Source organism: Ogataea angusta (genome assembly GCF_019207475.1).
Source record: "Ogataea angusta isolate 61-244 chromosome Unknown 61-244_NODE_7_length_650817_cov_90.064852, whole genome shotgun sequence".
NCBI classification, from domain to species: Eukaryota; Fungi; Ascomycota; class Pichiomycetes; order Pichiales; family Pichiaceae; genus Ogataea; species Ogataea angusta.
In genome coordinates, this window is record NW_025065221.1 from 526663 (window position 1) to 542185 (window position 15523).

Genomic DNA, 15523 nt, shown 5'->3' on the forward strand with positions numbered 1-15523 from the left:
GTATTCTAGTGGATAGATAGAGATGTACGATTATTGATCAAATTTGCACAGCCGAGTAATGTATTTTATTTATTGATCAAGTCGTGGACAAACTGCTGCTTTTCAGGAGGCAGCAGGTCTTTTAGTCGCTGCTCTTCTCTGGAGACAAACTTCTTGAATTCCTCCACAACATTGATTGGGTCCAGCGGCGAGTCCTTGGTGAGCTGGTCCAGTTCTTCGTCGTCGTCGTGCTCGCCAAATATTTCTCCGTCGTACTCTCCGGTCTCGACGAGTTGAGTGATTGCCATGTCACGTTTCATGAGCATGACGCGCTTCTCAATGGCCGCAGGCAGTTTTTCGAAGCACCCAATCAAGCGGTGCAAGATCACGTCGCTGTAGTTCGATAGGACGCCCATGTCGACGCTCAAGAGCGAAATCAGGGCCAGAATCTGCAACTTGAGATCGAAAACCGTAGCGAGTCTATTTTCGTTGTTGAACCACAACTCAATGAACTTCATGAACTGTTCGCCGATCAGCTGCGACGTTTGCACGGGACGAACAAAACAGCAGGAAATAAATATTTTCAGGAACGGCTTTAGGGTGTCCTGGAAGATCTCGTCATCGTTCGGATCGGCCTGCATTTTGGCAGCCGTCTGCAACACCGGCTGCAGAATCTGTGGCAGCACCGGCTCGATGTTTGGGCCTACCGACAAGATGACAGTAGAAAGCAGGTTGTAAACGAACTCCACAAGGCCAACATCCGACTCGTAGTCATCTGTCTCGAGCAGCCTCAGGATAGCAGTAAGAAACTGTTGCAAATGCACGTCGTTGGCGATATCCGAGTTTCTGAACCCGTGTATGCACACGGTTTCAAAGTAGGGCTCGTAGTTGTCGTAGTATTCAAATCCGTAATTTTCAAATGAGTCCATCACACATTGGAAAATGTTCCACGATTCAGGAATCATCACCTTTAACGTGTAATTTATGGACTCCAAAAGGTCCATGACCTCCGTCAGGAAGATTGCAAGTCCGTTCTCTAGCACAAATCTGATAGCCGGCTCGATGGTCTTCATCAGCCCAAAGGTGATTTCCTTTTGAGAGGTCATGGTCGTGATCATGGTGGTGAGCGTATTCAGGATCGACGCGGCCTGATACTCTTTATCTGTCTCCTCTGAGCTTTGTTTATCGCTGTCCACGTTTTGCAACCGCAGCAGCTCCTCTGCAATCCTCAAAAACTGCGTGTTCAGGTTGGAAGCCAGCTGCGTGGCGAACGGTTCGAGGTCTTTGGCAAACTTAGAAACAACATCGTCCATGATCTCGTTAATAAGCTCGAACTCGAAATTGTTGCTCATCTCAAGCAGCTCAGACATCACAAGAGATATCCTAGGAGAAACCTCATTGGCAATCGGTTCAAATGAGACCAGATACCGCAGAGCATCAGCGGCCTCGATCCGCAAAGGAAGCGGGCTGGTTTTCGCGAAACAGGTCATCACATTCTGGAATACGCTCGAAAGCAGCTGGATATCCTTGTAGCTGTGTGATGTGAGAGCGATCGTCTCGCATGCCCTGGTCTGCAGCCACTTGTACTTGCTGTCCGAAAGCTGAGGCAGAATAAAGGATTTGGTGATCTCGTCCAGCTGGTCTCTCATTGGGCTGTTTGGCTTGTTGAGTTTCATCCACACATTGCTGAGAAGTCTCAAACCAGCTTCAGTTTTGTGCGCAACCTGTTCGTCAGCCAGGTTTTGCTGTCTGCTCTGAAAAATCTCATTCAAAATGTTCATCACCACAACAACAGACTCCTCAAACCGCCTGTATGTAAGCGCATACACAAACTCGTTGGCGGCAACGTCCGCCGTCTTGGAGTCGTGGTTTATATCGTAAAACCGTCGAAGATACTCCTGAGGATCGTCCTCAAACAGCTCCACAGTCTCCTCAGACGCGCTCAGCATAGGAACAATCACGTGACGAATCAGCGGATCCAGCTGTTCTTTGATGGATCCCCAGATGCCGTCATATTGCAAACACTCGCTGATAAATGCCACCAGGTGGTAGAGACACACCTCGCTGAGCCAGTGGTCATTCTTTGACTGGGTCCATCTGCCAATGACTGACCAGTAGTGCTGGAGAATGGAAGGAAGAAAATGTGTGATCAGGCTCTGCTGCAGTGCGTGATTGTTCTCGTTAGTGCAGTGTCGCGATCTGAGTCTGTGGAGGTTTGCAAACGACCATTTTTGGCACTTGAGCACGGGGTGGCTGGACCGCTCAACAGCGTCGAGGTCGCGGAGGCTCGAGTTGTCCAGATCAATGATCTGGAACATATAGCCGCACCACTTGCTGAGCAGATTGAGGTCAGTGGTGAGATAATTTGGCATCTCAGTGTAGGTGCAGTACTTGTATATTTTCAGCTCCAAATAGATCAGCTGAGCCACCTGGGTGCTGGACGATATCTGGGCGATGTATGACTCTAGGAGCGTCTCTAGTGCAGGGAAGAATTTGGCCACGAGAGCGTTCATGAACGTTCTATTTTCTAGGGCATCAAAACGGTGGTATTTCGAGACCTGGTAGATCAGAAGCAAGCTGGCATAGACGTAGTCAAAACTGTCCGAGTGCTCGCTGAGCATCTTGTGTGCCGACTCCAGCAGTTCTGTATCCCAAGTGGACTCTAAACGAAGAATGTGCTCCATAGAGGAGGTAATCTGTTTGAGGACAGCCTGGTTCCCTGTGCAGCTAAGAATTGCTGGGACCAGTTGGTATTTGATGCGCTCTTTCTCCTCGGGTTTGATGCGATGCGCTAGCAGTTGCTCCGGAGACCGCTCGGAGATGAACCACGAGTTGCGGATCCGATTCTTAACGAAGGTGATGGCGACGAGCCGGATATGAGACGGCAATGATTGTTCGGTAGAGATCTCCAGACAGTCTGCAAGAACGCCTGTCTCGGCCAATGCCTCGACCAGGCTCCGTTCAGACGAGCTCCGCAAGGCATTGTCCGGAGACAGTGTATTCAGGAGGTGTTGTAGTAGCTCCTCTTTATTCATGACGAAAATGTTGGTTACTAAAAATTTAGAAAAAAAAAAGTGTTACTTAATCCACATATCGTCGTAAAATCCAGTAGACTTGTCGCTCAATTGGTAGCTGAGACATATCCCGTCGATGTAGACGAGATATAGGACGTACCTGCCAGGCGCGATTCTTCTGCAATCAATGCCAATGAGCGTCCGCACGCCGAAATCGCCACTCAGGCACAGCCGCTCGTAGTTGGGCACCACATACTCCTGGCGCATTCCATAGATGCCCCGGAACGTGGTCAATCGGAATACCGACACTAGACCTGATTGCGAGCCCACCACATAGCAATTGAGCTCAGGGATCAAAAATCCCAAAGACAGCCGGTTGGAATGGAGCCAGTCCTCGTTGAATGGCTTGAATTGGAACACTTTGGGCACCGTCGCGTTGCAGATAAGCTTATTCACGCGGAACAGTCCCATGCGCAACGCCGTGGACACAACAAGAAACTTGTCGGTAAATTGAGGAGTCTTGATTTGCGGCTCCCAGTATTTTTTGGAGTTCATGGATATGTGTGATTTCTGCTTCGAACGCTGTTTTGAGATATAATAATCATCATACACCTTTTTGATCCGCCGGTAGTTATCAGACAACGACGTGAAAGGCTTCTGTTGCGAGATCAGGCTCAAGTGGTCGAGCGTCACCGTTGGAACAAAGAAGTTGTGGAAGCTGGCTGAGATGCCGATGTGGCTGGAATAACACTCGTCAGACTCGCAGTCGAGCACTTTGCTCTCGTTGAGCATCTTGTTCAAAACCATCTTTTGCTGGTCAATCCATGGATCGCCAGTCATCAGTTCCAGAGAGTCGACCTTCTTGAAACAACTGAAATCCACGTATTTGGTGATCCAGACATTGTCTCCCAGTAATGCTCGACTGATGATGTACGGACGTCGGAACCGAATTCTGGCAAATCTATCTCCGTTTTCTTTATTATACGGTCCCTCGTAGAACACCATTGGGAACTTGAAAACGACCAATTCTCCACTGATGGAAGCGCCGCTAACATACACTTCGTCCTCTCCTTTTATAAAGCTGACAGAAGGAACATTGTGCAAGATCTGATGTGTTTGGACATGGAAATCGTTTCCGTTTTCATCAATATAGTGCAGCTGGATGCTCTGGCTGTTGTCGGAGACTACAACCATATTCTGGTACATGTCCAGACCCCAGACAGAGGACGACGCACTAAATTGATAGTCGGGTGTTTCTCCCATATTGGGTATTCCTTTGTCCTGACAGCTCTTTACCAGCCTTTCCACGTTGTATAGAAGTACTCTGCCGTCATCACAGCAGAGGCCAAGCGTTTCTTGCTCTTTGAGCTGTCCGATCACCATATAATTAATTGTGTGAGGAAAATGCGGTCTGGTTGCACTCTGACGGTGAGCTTCTGTTGTGACAGAGGGATGTGTATAGAATAGCAGTCGAGGCAATTTATCGGGCTGGTACTTGTCCTTTTTGTGAGTGAAACCGTAGACACAGGCTCCGACAGCAACAAATAGAATATCATGTCTGGCGGAACAACATACAATGTTGTTCTTGTACTTATCCGGCCTGCCGAAGTCAAGCTTTGTAAATCCATGAAACTCGATGTCCAGCGAGTCTTTGAACTTCTGTGCCGGCTGTGATCTCAAGGGAAATTCTAGAGAGTCTATTTTAGCAAAATCCTGAACAAGCTCTATCTCCCCGTCACTGTGATGGTTTTCAAAATTCTTGAACGTATCGTTGGAATTTATGGGGCACGGGTGTTTGCATGCGTCCTGGCTGACATACTCGTAGCCCCCGATCATGGCATGCTCGTAGTAGTTTTCGCTGATATAAATAGTGTTGCTCTCGCCTGAGCTGCGTATTCTGCGGTCTAGCAATGTGTCGGCTTCGTAATCTCCGTCCTGAGGAGGAAATGACAACTGGTTCTGTGTGTAGAACAGGTCCTGGTCCTGTAAACTTGACTCTGTGACCACTAACGGCTGTAAAGCGTTGTCTTCCAAGTCTGTGTCAAAATGGTCGTCATCGTATCCATCACTCATATCGCTAGAGTCGGGAAACAGATTATAGCGCTCACTGTTTCCCGCCACTGATCCCCTAGTGCTGGGGCCATTGGTTCGGTTGATAACCTTGCTTTTAACGCCACACAGGGCCAGAAACCGTTCGAACCGTCGCTGGTGGTCAAAGTCCTGTAAGCGGACCTCGCGAAGGTCCTCCCGGACAGAATCCTCATCGTCGCTTATTCCATGAGCTGCCGACTGCTGTGGCGTGGCATACATGGAGTCCAATAATTCGCGATCCCTTCGTCTTTCGACCTCAATTATATATCTTAAATCCAAGTCCCCCATAATTATTATTTTGGGTCGATCGACCTAGATAAGATTACAGGCTATTATATTATGCTATACATTATTAGTCTCCTCTTTCCCTATATTCCTGATCTCTTGCTGGAGACCTTTCTCGTGACTTATCGATGTCGTCTTTTTTGACAACGGGTACATAGTTGGTATCATGCCTATATGCGCGACCTTGTTGAGCCGGCGAAGGCTTGGCCCCTAGCCCTAAGTATGGTGGTCTGGGCTTTGAGACAAGCGTTTTCGATCGAGTTCCAGAACCCTTCCAGCCCATTCCCCGTAGCATGGCCTCGCCAAACTTTTCCACGGGCATCTTCTCGTAACTTTTCAAATTAGGAGCCTCGCCGTCTTGGCTCTCAATCGATTTGGGAGCTAGCAGTCGCGAGCCCGGGGTAGGCGGTCTTTCGGTTTCCATTTTGTTCAGGCCATAATGGAGCTCTTTGTTTTCTTGCCCTGTTCTCTCTCTCCGTCGGGCTTCCCAGCCATCTTGTCTTATAGCGGGCTTGATAACTAGTGGCTCATCCTTTTTATGCTGTATATCGTCAACACTGCTGATCTCTATCTTTGTGTCCTTCTTTTCTTCGTCCTCAAATATCTCGTTCCGCTTCAGCGCCGTGGACTTCTTCTTGAGCGAAAACCCCACCTTGGACGCGGGCTTTTTCGTGGAGAAGTTCATAATGGAAATAAAAAATAATTAGTCCCATGCTGATCTTGCGAAGAATTCATCCTTCGCAAATACCGCTCGTTTTCCTTCGTCGGCTTTCCAGCAAGCCAGACAGGTTTTCTTCAGATGGACAACAGGCAGACCGAATAAATAAACAAACAGCCAATCTGATCAACGACATAGAATTCAAAAGCCCCGAAAACAACGGGTCTGCCCTCAAAGATTACATCAATGCTGTCATTGGAAGCGAGAACTTCAAAGAGCTCAAGGCTGAGTTTGCGCGTTTCCACTCCGAGCGAGCCAAATTAGCAAAAGAGTACCACAGCTCCTTCAGCGACAAGCTCGACCGAACGGCCGCAGAGCTAAGAAAGAGTGCAACTATAGCCTCCAAACTCATGAACGATTTGACGGGATACACGAAGATCAACAACTTGAAAGAGAAGATAGTGGAGAACGAACAGAAGATGAGAGACTTAAGAGCCTTGATCACTGAAAGCAAGCAGGACTACGCACGTGCTCTGGAAGAGCAGACATCAGCACAGAAACACATCAACGAGCTTCTTGAGCGGAAACACAGCTGGAATTCCCAAGATCTCGAGAAATTCACAAACCTGTACAGAAACGGCCATGGGTTGGAGCGCCGCGTGCAGGCAAACTCCAACAAAGTGGCAGAATTAGAGGCCAAGGAGAACGATCTGCACAATGAATTGATTCAGAGCATTATGGAGAGATATCACGAAGAGCAGGTGTGGTCCGACAAGATCCGACAGTTTTCCACGTGGGGAACAATTTTCATCGTGTGTGTCAACTTGTTGCTGATGCTTCTGGTGCAGCTGTTATTCGAGCCTTGGAAAAGATATCGACTGTTAAGTTCTTTTGAATCGAAAGTCAAAGAGCTCTTTGAGACTCAGGGGCAGGAGAATTGGGATAAACTGAAATCTGGGTTGCTTAACATTGAGCACAGACTCGACAAGTTTGAGCATGTTGAGGGTATACTGCCTGCCGATCTATCTTGGAGTAGCATAAAACAGTGGGCCTCCAAGCTGAGACGTATATTTTTCAGCGACAAGTTCTACAAGCTGGACGTGTCTTCGGCAGAATTCTCCGCATTCTGCGGCACAATTAGCTCTATGTTCCTCATCCTAGGCATACTTCTATCTAGACTTCTCCTATAGACATATAGAGTCTACCGACGCGTCGACAATAAAATACTCCTCACACCGAGCAAGAGACAAACGAGAGAAAAGTTTTGGATAAATCAGTTTGCCACCGGTTAGAGTGTTTGTAACAAAAACTTGAATCGTCCTTATTACAATAAACAATCCAGCATGGAGGAAATTGGTATTTACCCAACGCACACGCCTAGTATTGGCCAGCCTGTGGAAAGCATAAGCTCGAATGCCAATGGTAATGCCAACAAGAATAGCACAGACGTCTATCTCAAGCTGAAGAAGCTGGAAAAGGAATTGCAACTGTTGATGTTGCAAGAAGATTACATCAAAGACGAACAGCGCCACTTGAAACGAGAATTGATTAGAGCACAAGAAGAAGTGAAGAAAATCCAGAGTGTTCCTCTTGTCATTGGACAATTTTTGGAACCTATTGATCAGCACACAGGTATTGTTTCGTCGACCACAGGCTCTAATTACGTGGTTAGGATTTTGTCGACGTTGGACAGAGAGCTATTGAAACCATCTGCCTCTGTTGCTCTTCACCGTCATTCTAATGCCCTAGTGGACATCCTGCCACCAGAGGCAGATTCATCGATTTCCATAGTGGGCGAAAACGAAAAACCAGATGTCACATACAACGACGTTGGAGGATTAGACATGCAAAAACAAGAAATTAGAGAGGCTGTTGAGTTGCCTCTCACGCAAGCAGATTTGTACAAGCAGATTGGTATAGATCCTCCTCGAGGCGTCCTTCTGTATGGGCCCCCAGGTACGGGTAAGACCATGCTTGTCAAGGCCGTTGCCAACAGCTCTACCGCTTCATTTATCAGAGTTAACGGCTCAGAGTTTGTGCAAAAGTACCTCGGAGAAGGTCCTAGGATGGTGAGGGACGTTTTCAGACTGGCCAGGGAAAACTCGCCATCGATTATCTTCATCGACGAAATCGACGCAATTGCTACAAAGAGATTCGATGCCCAGACCGGTGCCGACAGAGAGGTGCAAAGAATCTTGATAGAGCTTCTCACGCAGATGGATGGATTTGACCAATCCACCAATGTCAAGGTCATCATGGCCACTAATAGACCAGATACCCTGGACCCGGCTCTTTTAAGACCTGGAAGATTGGACAGAAAGATTGAGTTCCCATCGCTTAGAGACAGAAGAGAAAGGAGATTGATTTTCAGCACAATTGCAGCCAAGATGTCTCTTTCTCCAGAGGTGGATCTGGATTCGCTGATTATGAGAAATGAGCCACTGAGTGGAGCTATCATCGCTGCCATTATGCAAGAAGCTGGTCTCCGTGCAGTGAGAAAGAACAGGTATGTTATTTTACAGAGCGATTTGGAAGAAGCATACACGGCACAAGTTAAGACAGGAAATGAAGTCGACAAGTTTGAGTTCTATAAATAAGCAGTGAAATTGAAGATTCCAATGCCTGGTTTGAAGGTTTCCCATCTGTATCTATCAAATTCAAAATGGTCCATACTGTAATGCCACTTATAGTTCCAAAGCTGGTGGTAATGGAGACTGGTGTTTTTGAAATCGAGCATGGCGTTCTCAGGAGCGATGAGAAGGACATGTCCCTTTGACTGCGTAATGTCCGATAGCAACGGCTCGAGGGATTCGTACTTTAAGCCCATGCAGTCTATCACAAACGGAGATGTCACGTTTCTTGCTTTGATTTCAAATTCCGGCTCATCTCTGTTGATGAATGACAACGAGTCATCGTGTATGAACCATGTTGGGGGCTTGTATGTTTTCCAGAACACGTAATTTCCTGGGTATTGCTGCAGCTCTTGCAAAGCCGGTACGACCCCTCCCTGATGCAACTTTCCCATGAAAACCAGCATTCCCAGGTTAAATGGAATCCAAAGCACCAAAAATACCTTGTTGGTTGTGGATCGCGATATGTTGATGCAGCTGGCCCATAGTGGCACCATAGGAATGAGGAAACGAAGTTCTTGGTGCGGAACAAGGCTCAACACTATCACTCCGGAGGCCATTGTCAAGAACGATGTGGACCTAATGCTATTTGTCGTGAATGGAAAAGCTAGAAATATGAGCGGGCCAAACATGGTCGGATAGTTCACGAGAATGTGCTGGTAGTATGGATGCAAACCGTGCTGTGCCAGGTTAGAGGTCTTGCTGTTGTACAGTAGATTATTCAATGGCGTGATTATTGAAGTATTGATGGAGCCTGTAAAGTAGTAAGAATCTGCTGCAATGAAAATAAGACAGAAGAACAGGAAGCTCTGGACGGCCAACAGCGATTGAAGCTTGTTTCGAAAGCCGTATCTAAAAACAAAAATTGACGGAAGGACCAGCCAGGCAACAAACGTGACTCTGTTGAATATTCCAAAGGCAACCAGGAACCCTAGAAGTAGAAGTTTGTACGAGGAGATCCTTTTTTCCTTGCTCTCCAATGCCTGTCTCATGTCGTTGATTATCCACACCGTATATAGAAGCACGCAGGTTTCGATGCTATTGGAAAACGTGTGCGACTGATACACCAGAGTAACGTAGCTTGTATCTGCCAGGAACAGGGCCTTAGAGAAGTCTTTTCTCCGAGGATGCAATTTGCGTAGCGTGACTTGGGTGGCTATCAGTGTCATGAGCGCGTAGATCAGTTTGATGAGCTTGTAGGAACCGACTGGCGACTCTCCAAGGCTCTGCACGACTATTTGGATCCACTTAATCGGCACGATCGAGCGACATGCGTGTTGGAACTCCCACGGCACATTGTCTCTGAACAGCGGCTGGAAGGTCTGGAAGAACTCGTCCGGATGGATGTACGAGAGCCAGGAAACCGCCTCGAGTCGGAGAAATAAAGAAAGAATGTGGAACGACCGCCAGGCTGTCTCCCAGTTCCAGTGCCAACTCATAGGTGCGAATAATTTTTTTATGACCAAAACATTTATATAACCATGTATCTCTTTGCTTGACTTATTACAGTAAGTTACCTAACAGTCGACCAACTCGACAGCCTTCAAGTAAACTTCGTTACATTGGCCTCCGATCGACTGGTCGTACAAGTTGTAGAAGGTGCCCGACAGACACTGGTAGAATATGGTGCTGTTGCCAATGGCCAGATATCCGTCTGGGGAAATGGACCATCCGTCAGCATAGATGGCACCAGCTTGTGGTGGAGGACCGTCGAACTGGAATTGTCTGTTAGCAACAATGGAGCCGATTCTTCCGTCAGAGTCGTACAGGATTCCGTCCTTCAAGGTCATGGCCAGAGCACCCTCCTTCTTACAGGAGACGGAGGTGATGTAGTCTCCGGTAGCTTTGGATGAGGATGCGGAGGAAGTCTTCGAAGAAGCGGTCGAGGATGCCTGGATTTGGCCGTCGGAGATCTGAGAAATCACACCGCTGGTGGTGGCAGAAGAGGCCTTGGTGCTGGTGGTAGCTTGGATCTGGCCGTCAGTGATCTGAGACACAACGTCAGCGGCAGTAGAAGTAGATGACGACTTGCTGGTGGCTTGGATCTGGCCATCGCCAATCTGGGTAACGATGTCAGCAGCAGTGCTCTTCGAGGACGTAGAGGTGGTAGCTTGGATTTGACCGTCGCCGATTTGAGTGACAACCTCAGCGGCAGTGCTCTTGGAACTTGAGGACGAAGAGGTGGTGGTGGCAGTGGTGGCTTGAATTTGACCGTCCGTGATTTGCGACACAACAGCTGCGGCAGTAGAGGTAGAGGATTTGGAGGTCTCCTCCTCGGTGTCTGTGGTAGCCTGGATTTGGCCATCACCGATTTGAGAAACAACCTGTCTCTTCTCAACGTTGAGAGAAGCGGTCACGGAGGAACTGGTCTCTAGTGGCTCCACAGCAATACCGAAGGTGGCCGAGTAGCTAGTCAGAGCACCATCCAGGGTGTAGGATGGGGTCATGGTTGTCCAGTAGGTAGAGCCAACATAGGCAGCGAATGCGTTGGAGGCCAAACTGATGGCAGCGAGCGAGGATGTGAACTTCATAGTGCTAGCGAGTTGACTGAGAAAAGCCCGAGCGAATCTCGCGTTTATATATACCTCGGCTCCCAATTTGGCTAAATTTAGTAATGGCTTTGCAAAGGAGTGTGCATGCTTGGCTGAAACTCCTTTAAAATTGTTTCGGAACTAGTTTTATGAAATGGACCCAGAAACGCGTTGCTAGAGGCAGTGGTGGCCCGTGACACGGTCCATGGCCCGCTGAGTTTGGCTTCTGCCTCTGTTAAAGCTTCGGTTGCTACTGCTGTCTCTGAAATTTCGACTATTTTTTTCGCGTTTGTTGATGTATTATTAAACGCATCCCCGAGGACGCGTTATTTTTTTTTCTCATTTTATTTTTGAAGGAGAATGCGGTGTGAAGGTGCGAGCAACAATAAACACCACCGTACCTATTCCTTCGATTGACGCGTGCTAGCGCTTTGACGCGTGCATCATCAGCAATAGCGAGATCCACACGCTGGAGCACCTATAACTGTAACGAATTAGGAAATATATTACAAGATTTCAGTCGAGCCACTTCTCCCTGTCGTTTCTCTTTATGCTTTTTTCGTAAACCAAGTACGCGGCTGGGAACAACGCTGTTTTACTCAGGATTATTGTTTTCGAAGGAGTGAGCTTCGCTTTAAGCAGGTTTGCATCTATCAGCGACATCAACAATGTCTCGACGAACGTCTCATCTAGACACTCATTGAGACATGTGTAGAACCATTGGTCTCTTGCAGCAAACTCGCTCTTCATTGCTTCTGGGCTCAGTGACACTTCTAGCGCCTTCCGTACAGATTCAAAACTCAGCCCCCCCTGTAGCTTGTATGTGTTAAGCACCAGATTCCTGAGCACCAAAATCCTTACCCGTTGCAGGAATCCTATTAATATTCCAAGTTTAATGAAATATTCTTGCTTTTCTGCTACCAGTTTGGAGAATCCAAGTAGATTTCCATTTTTGTAGCATTGTATCAATGGCCGATATAGTTGTAGGAGTTCATGGTTTCCCAGCTGCGCTTCCAAATACTGCAAGTTGGGACATTTCCCCACAAGCAGTCCCGACGGCAGCAAGTACTTGAGAATCAGCAGTATATTTTTCAGCGGGGCCTGTTGGTGGCAATTCATAAAGCACCAATAGAAATGGTGGTACGCGACATAGTAGTTGCTCTGCAGCAGGTGGAATTTGCCCAGCACAAATCTATATTGTACTAGTTGTTTGCGCGAGATGAGGCTCTTGTCTAGTGCCAGAATGTTGATGTTGGAGAAAACGTTGTTGCAGAGCATCACAGAGTCTATGTACATGTAGGTCTGGCAAAGCGTAATGCTGAGAAACATCAAGATCGAGATTTTATATCTCTTGGAGGGAATGTTTAGTTCTGGATCGTTTCTTATGTTATTCAGACTTTTTAACAACAACGTCGTCATGTATGATAAGCGAGGATAATCGTTGGTCCGTCCGTTGATACTCATTAGTTTTTCGTCCACCAATTTAGCGAGGCGAATAATGCTAGCGGTCGATTCTTGCACCAGTCTTAAGAGTTTGGCGTTCTGGCTGTTATTGAGTGCAACGCTCAAGCTTTCATAGAATTTGATGAGCAGGTCTATTGATTTTTGCAGCGACCATGGGTCAAAGTCGCGAACAAAGATGAGGTAGCTTTGAACTAGCGTTTCGAACGACGGCCAGTCTCCGCTGAAAAATGAGGCCTTCTCTATCTCGCTCATGAGATGGCTATTTGAGTAGTTCTGTAAATTTTTCTGCAATGGAGCAATATGCGACGTAGTAGGATCCACTGAAAGTGCGGTGTGTAGTGTGTCTGTTTGTATGGCATTTTGAACCAATTGCAAATACTCAGCGAGCGACATGCACCAAACAAATAATCAATCTATCTTGAATTATTTTTTTTTATGATTTTTTTTGGATCCAATGAGGAACGCAAATCAGATGACGTTCCTAAGTTGGGACATGATCCATGTAGGATAGTTTTGCGCAAACTTCCTGCTGATATGGATTATGATCGCTTCGTTGATAAAATAGCCAGCTTGAAAGGGGTCAAGTCGTACTATTTCGTCCAAGGTAGTGTCTCCAGCGACCTCAGTGAGTCTCCAGTTCACTCGCGAGCCTACCTTCAAATGGCAAGCGCAGAGCACAGCAAGTCTGCTGTGCGACAATTTCGGAATTCTAGTCAGTCAGTCGATTTTGCTTTTGCAAATTCGGATATACAGAAGGCTCTAAACGAATCTGTTCCTGCACCATTTATTCCAGGGCATCAAAAAAGCAAAACCAAGCTGGAAGACTCACCATTATATCAAAGCTATATGAAGATGGCTGCAGGTGAGATTACTGAAGAGGAGTTCCAGAGTCCCTATTTGGCGAAACCTAAAAGGAAGAAAGCGCCCAAACAGGCTCGCAGTCCGTCTTCTGAAAGACGAAATGAAGCGACCGAGAAAATAAACGACGCGTCGAAAAAAAAGAAGGAGAAAAAGGAGCAGAAGGTAAAGAAGGAGAAAGAGAAAAGTACGAGCGCGCAGCAGAAATCAAAGAAAGGTAAGGCCAAGAAATCCAAAGACAATCAAAAAAACGGTGAACAAAACAAGAGCGCCCAGGCCGAACCCTCAGCCAAGGTTCAGATCACTTAAATGGTCAATCGTCCAAATCTTTTGATCCCTCAAATGATCAATCAAAACAGCCAGTATAAAACAATTGAGGCTACAATCAAATGGTTGCAAGAGTACAAGTCGTTGGCGGTTTCGTCGAGACCGCTGCTAACTGAGTTTTTAGATCCGAAATTTGTCAACGAAGCGGTTGAGTGTATCATTGGCGAGCGGCCCATTGAAACCGGCGCAATTGACGACAATACCCAGTACTTCAAACTACTAGCCGAGTTTCTGGCAGACATGTTCATTGGCACCGAGGTGGTAGAAGCCCACATCCAAGCTATGGACTCTTCGTTACTCGACAGGTTCGTGAAGGGCGAGACAAAGTGCGAGTTTGTGGAAGACCTAGCTTTGACCGAGGCTATCTACCATTACTGTTGCTTACTATTGGTTAGTAGTGTCCGCGGAAAGCGAATGGCGTGGGCCATGACCAATATTAACTACCTGCCCTTGGAGTACAAAAAGGTGCTGGAAAAATTTAGTCTCATAGCGGACAAGCAGTCTGAATTCGATGGCATTGAGGATGACTCGGAAAATGCAAAACTAGAAGAGGCATTACTGGAGAAGGAGGAACAAGCTCGATTCCTCCAATTACAGCTGAATGAACTTCACGAAACGAGTCAGCTCAAAGAGCAGCAGCTGCTTACCGAGCTAGAGAGTAAAGAGGAAAAACTGAAAGCTTATGATCAATTGGTGGCTAAACTAAAGATACAGAATGAGCAGTTTCACCATAACTTCATGGACGCGTCTGTCGATTCCACTCTCAACAAACACTCAAAACTGGAGATGATATCGTTCGAAAATAAAGTGCTGGAGCACTTTATCTCCCTATTGGCAAAAGCGGCAGATTAGAATATCGCATCCAGTGTGCAGCACACGCACATTGCAGCCAAGCATGCCATAAGACAGTCGCTTCCGCCACTACTTTGCTTTTGCTGTTGAGCATACATCGGCTGCTGCTGATAATACGGTTGCTGTTGGTAGTATGGTTGCTGCTGGCCATACATCGGCTGCTGCTGGTACTGCTGGTAATACGGTTGTTGCTGCTGGTAGTATGGCTGACTTCCGGAGAACATGCCTCTTTCCTGGGTAGTCTGCTCAACGTAACCTTGAGGCTGTGCACTATACGTAGTAGTTCCCGAATTGTAATATTCTGCAGCAGCGCCTTTGCTTGCGGGTGGTGGGCCAGATGGTGGCTAGGTACCGTTAGTTTCAGGGTATGTCTTTACTTACTTTGTATTCAGACATGTTCAGCTAAAAGAAAAATCGACTGCAGGTAATTATAATTCCGAAGATTCTTAAAGTTAGAATCTGCCAGACTGCAAATCGTGCATCGCCACATGGCGTCGGTGGCTGTGCTTATGATTTTTGGATGACGGCAGCCGACGGAAGTGACGGTCCGCAGCAAGGTCAGCAAGATGGCGCAGCTCAGCTTTGCAAGAGGAGGCGAAAACCCGCTCTGTTCAGATCGGCAGCAACCCATTCTTTGCAGCTATCTCGACAGCTTGCAACTTGACGTGGTACCTGACATCTGTTGCGGGTGTAGAGATGTAAAAGATTTAATTGTTTAGAAAAACACCATTCTTTAGCAAAACACAGGATCGTATACTGTTCGAAACTGCAATTTGACGGAATTTAGGTCTTTGGCGCGTTTTGAAAAGGTAATTGGACTGTTTTTGCATACAG

The 15523-nt window shown here is 47.1% G+C and overlaps 12 protein-coding genes across 12 annotated transcripts; 7 read left to right on the top strand and 5 right to left on the bottom strand.

The window, feature by feature from the left end:
- Positions 1-65: 65 nt before the first annotated feature.
- Positions 66-3014, bottom strand: KL928_003753 (uncharacterized protein; the record flags this gene model as incomplete). The annotated part of the gene is made up of 1 exon (XM_043204375.1): positions 66-3014. The coding sequence occupies one exon, from the start codon at positions 3012-3014 to the stop codon at positions 66-68; it is 2949 nt and encodes a 982-aa protein (XP_043059195.1).
- A 42-nt stretch (positions 3015-3056) lies between these two features.
- Positions 3057-5372, bottom strand: KL928_003754 (uncharacterized protein; the record flags this gene model as incomplete). Its single annotated transcript, XM_043204376.1, has 1 exon — positions 3057-5372. One exon carries the CDS (start codon positions 5370-5372, stop codon positions 3057-3059), a length of 2316 nt encoding a protein of 771 aa, XP_043059196.1.
- Positions 5373-5436: 64 nt separating this feature from the next.
- On the bottom strand, positions 5437-6054 carry KL928_003755 (uncharacterized protein; the record flags this gene model as incomplete). Its single annotated transcript, XM_043204377.1, has 1 exon — positions 5437-6054. The coding sequence occupies one exon, from the start codon at positions 6052-6054 to the stop codon at positions 5437-5439; it is 618 nt and encodes a 205-aa protein (XP_043059197.1).
- Positions 6055-6080: 26 nt separating this feature from the next.
- On the top strand, positions 6081-7217 carry KL928_003756 (uncharacterized protein; the record flags this gene model as incomplete). The annotated part of the gene is made up of 1 exon (XM_043204378.1): positions 6081-7217. The coding sequence occupies one exon, from the start codon at positions 6081-6083 to the stop codon at positions 7215-7217; it is 1137 nt and encodes a 378-aa protein (XP_043059198.1).
- A 153-nt stretch (positions 7218-7370) lies between these two features.
- Positions 7371-8624, top strand: KL928_003757 (uncharacterized protein; the record flags this gene model as incomplete). Its single annotated transcript, XM_043204379.1, has 1 exon — positions 7371-8624. The coding sequence occupies one exon, from the start codon at positions 7371-7373 to the stop codon at positions 8622-8624; it is 1254 nt and encodes a 417-aa protein (XP_043059199.1).
- Positions 8625-8762: 138 nt separating this feature from the next.
- On the top strand, positions 8763-8987 carry KL928_003758 (uncharacterized protein; the record flags this gene model as incomplete). The annotated part of the gene is made up of 1 exon (XM_043204380.1): positions 8763-8987. The coding sequence occupies one exon, from the start codon at positions 8763-8765 to the stop codon at positions 8985-8987; it is 225 nt and encodes a 74-aa protein (XP_043059200.1).
- Positions 8988-9050: 63 nt separating this feature from the next.
- On the top strand, positions 9051-10042 carry KL928_003759 (uncharacterized protein; the record flags this gene model as incomplete). Its single annotated transcript, XM_043204381.1, has 2 exons — positions 9051-9290; positions 9800-10042. The coding sequence occupies 2 exons, from the start codon at positions 9051-9053 to the stop codon at positions 10040-10042; spliced, it is 483 nt and encodes a 160-aa protein (XP_043059201.1).
- A 132-nt stretch (positions 10043-10174) lies between these two features.
- Positions 10175-11188, bottom strand: KL928_003760 (uncharacterized protein; the record flags this gene model as incomplete). Its single annotated transcript, XM_043204383.1, has 1 exon — positions 10175-11188. One exon carries the CDS (start codon positions 11186-11188, stop codon positions 10175-10177), a length of 1014 nt encoding a protein of 337 aa, XP_043059202.1.
- A 516-nt stretch (positions 11189-11704) lies between these two features.
- Positions 11705-13045, bottom strand: KL928_003761 (uncharacterized protein; the record flags this gene model as incomplete). The annotated part of the gene is made up of 1 exon (XM_043204384.1): positions 11705-13045. The coding sequence occupies one exon, from the start codon at positions 13043-13045 to the stop codon at positions 11705-11707; it is 1341 nt and encodes a 446-aa protein (XP_043059203.1).
- A 42-nt stretch (positions 13046-13087) lies between these two features.
- On the top strand, positions 13088-13819 carry KL928_003762 (uncharacterized protein; the record flags this gene model as incomplete). Its single annotated transcript, XM_043204385.1, has 1 exon — positions 13088-13819. One exon carries the CDS (start codon positions 13088-13090, stop codon positions 13817-13819), a length of 732 nt encoding a protein of 243 aa, XP_043059204.1.
- A 33-nt stretch (positions 13820-13852) lies between these two features.
- On the top strand, positions 13853-14689 carry KL928_003763 (uncharacterized protein; the record flags this gene model as incomplete). The annotated part of the gene is made up of 1 exon (XM_043204386.1): positions 13853-14689. The coding sequence occupies one exon, from the start codon at positions 13853-13855 to the stop codon at positions 14687-14689; it is 837 nt and encodes a 278-aa protein (XP_043059205.1).
- Positions 14690-14822: 133 nt separating this feature from the next.
- On the top strand, positions 14823-15353 carry KL928_003764 (uncharacterized protein; the record flags this gene model as incomplete). The annotated part of the gene is made up of 2 exons (XM_043204387.1): positions 14823-14889; positions 15142-15353. 2 exons carry the CDS (start codon positions 14823-14825, stop codon positions 15351-15353), a joined length of 279 nt encoding a protein of 92 aa, XP_043059206.1.
- Between the last annotated feature and the right edge of the window lie 170 nt (positions 15354-15523).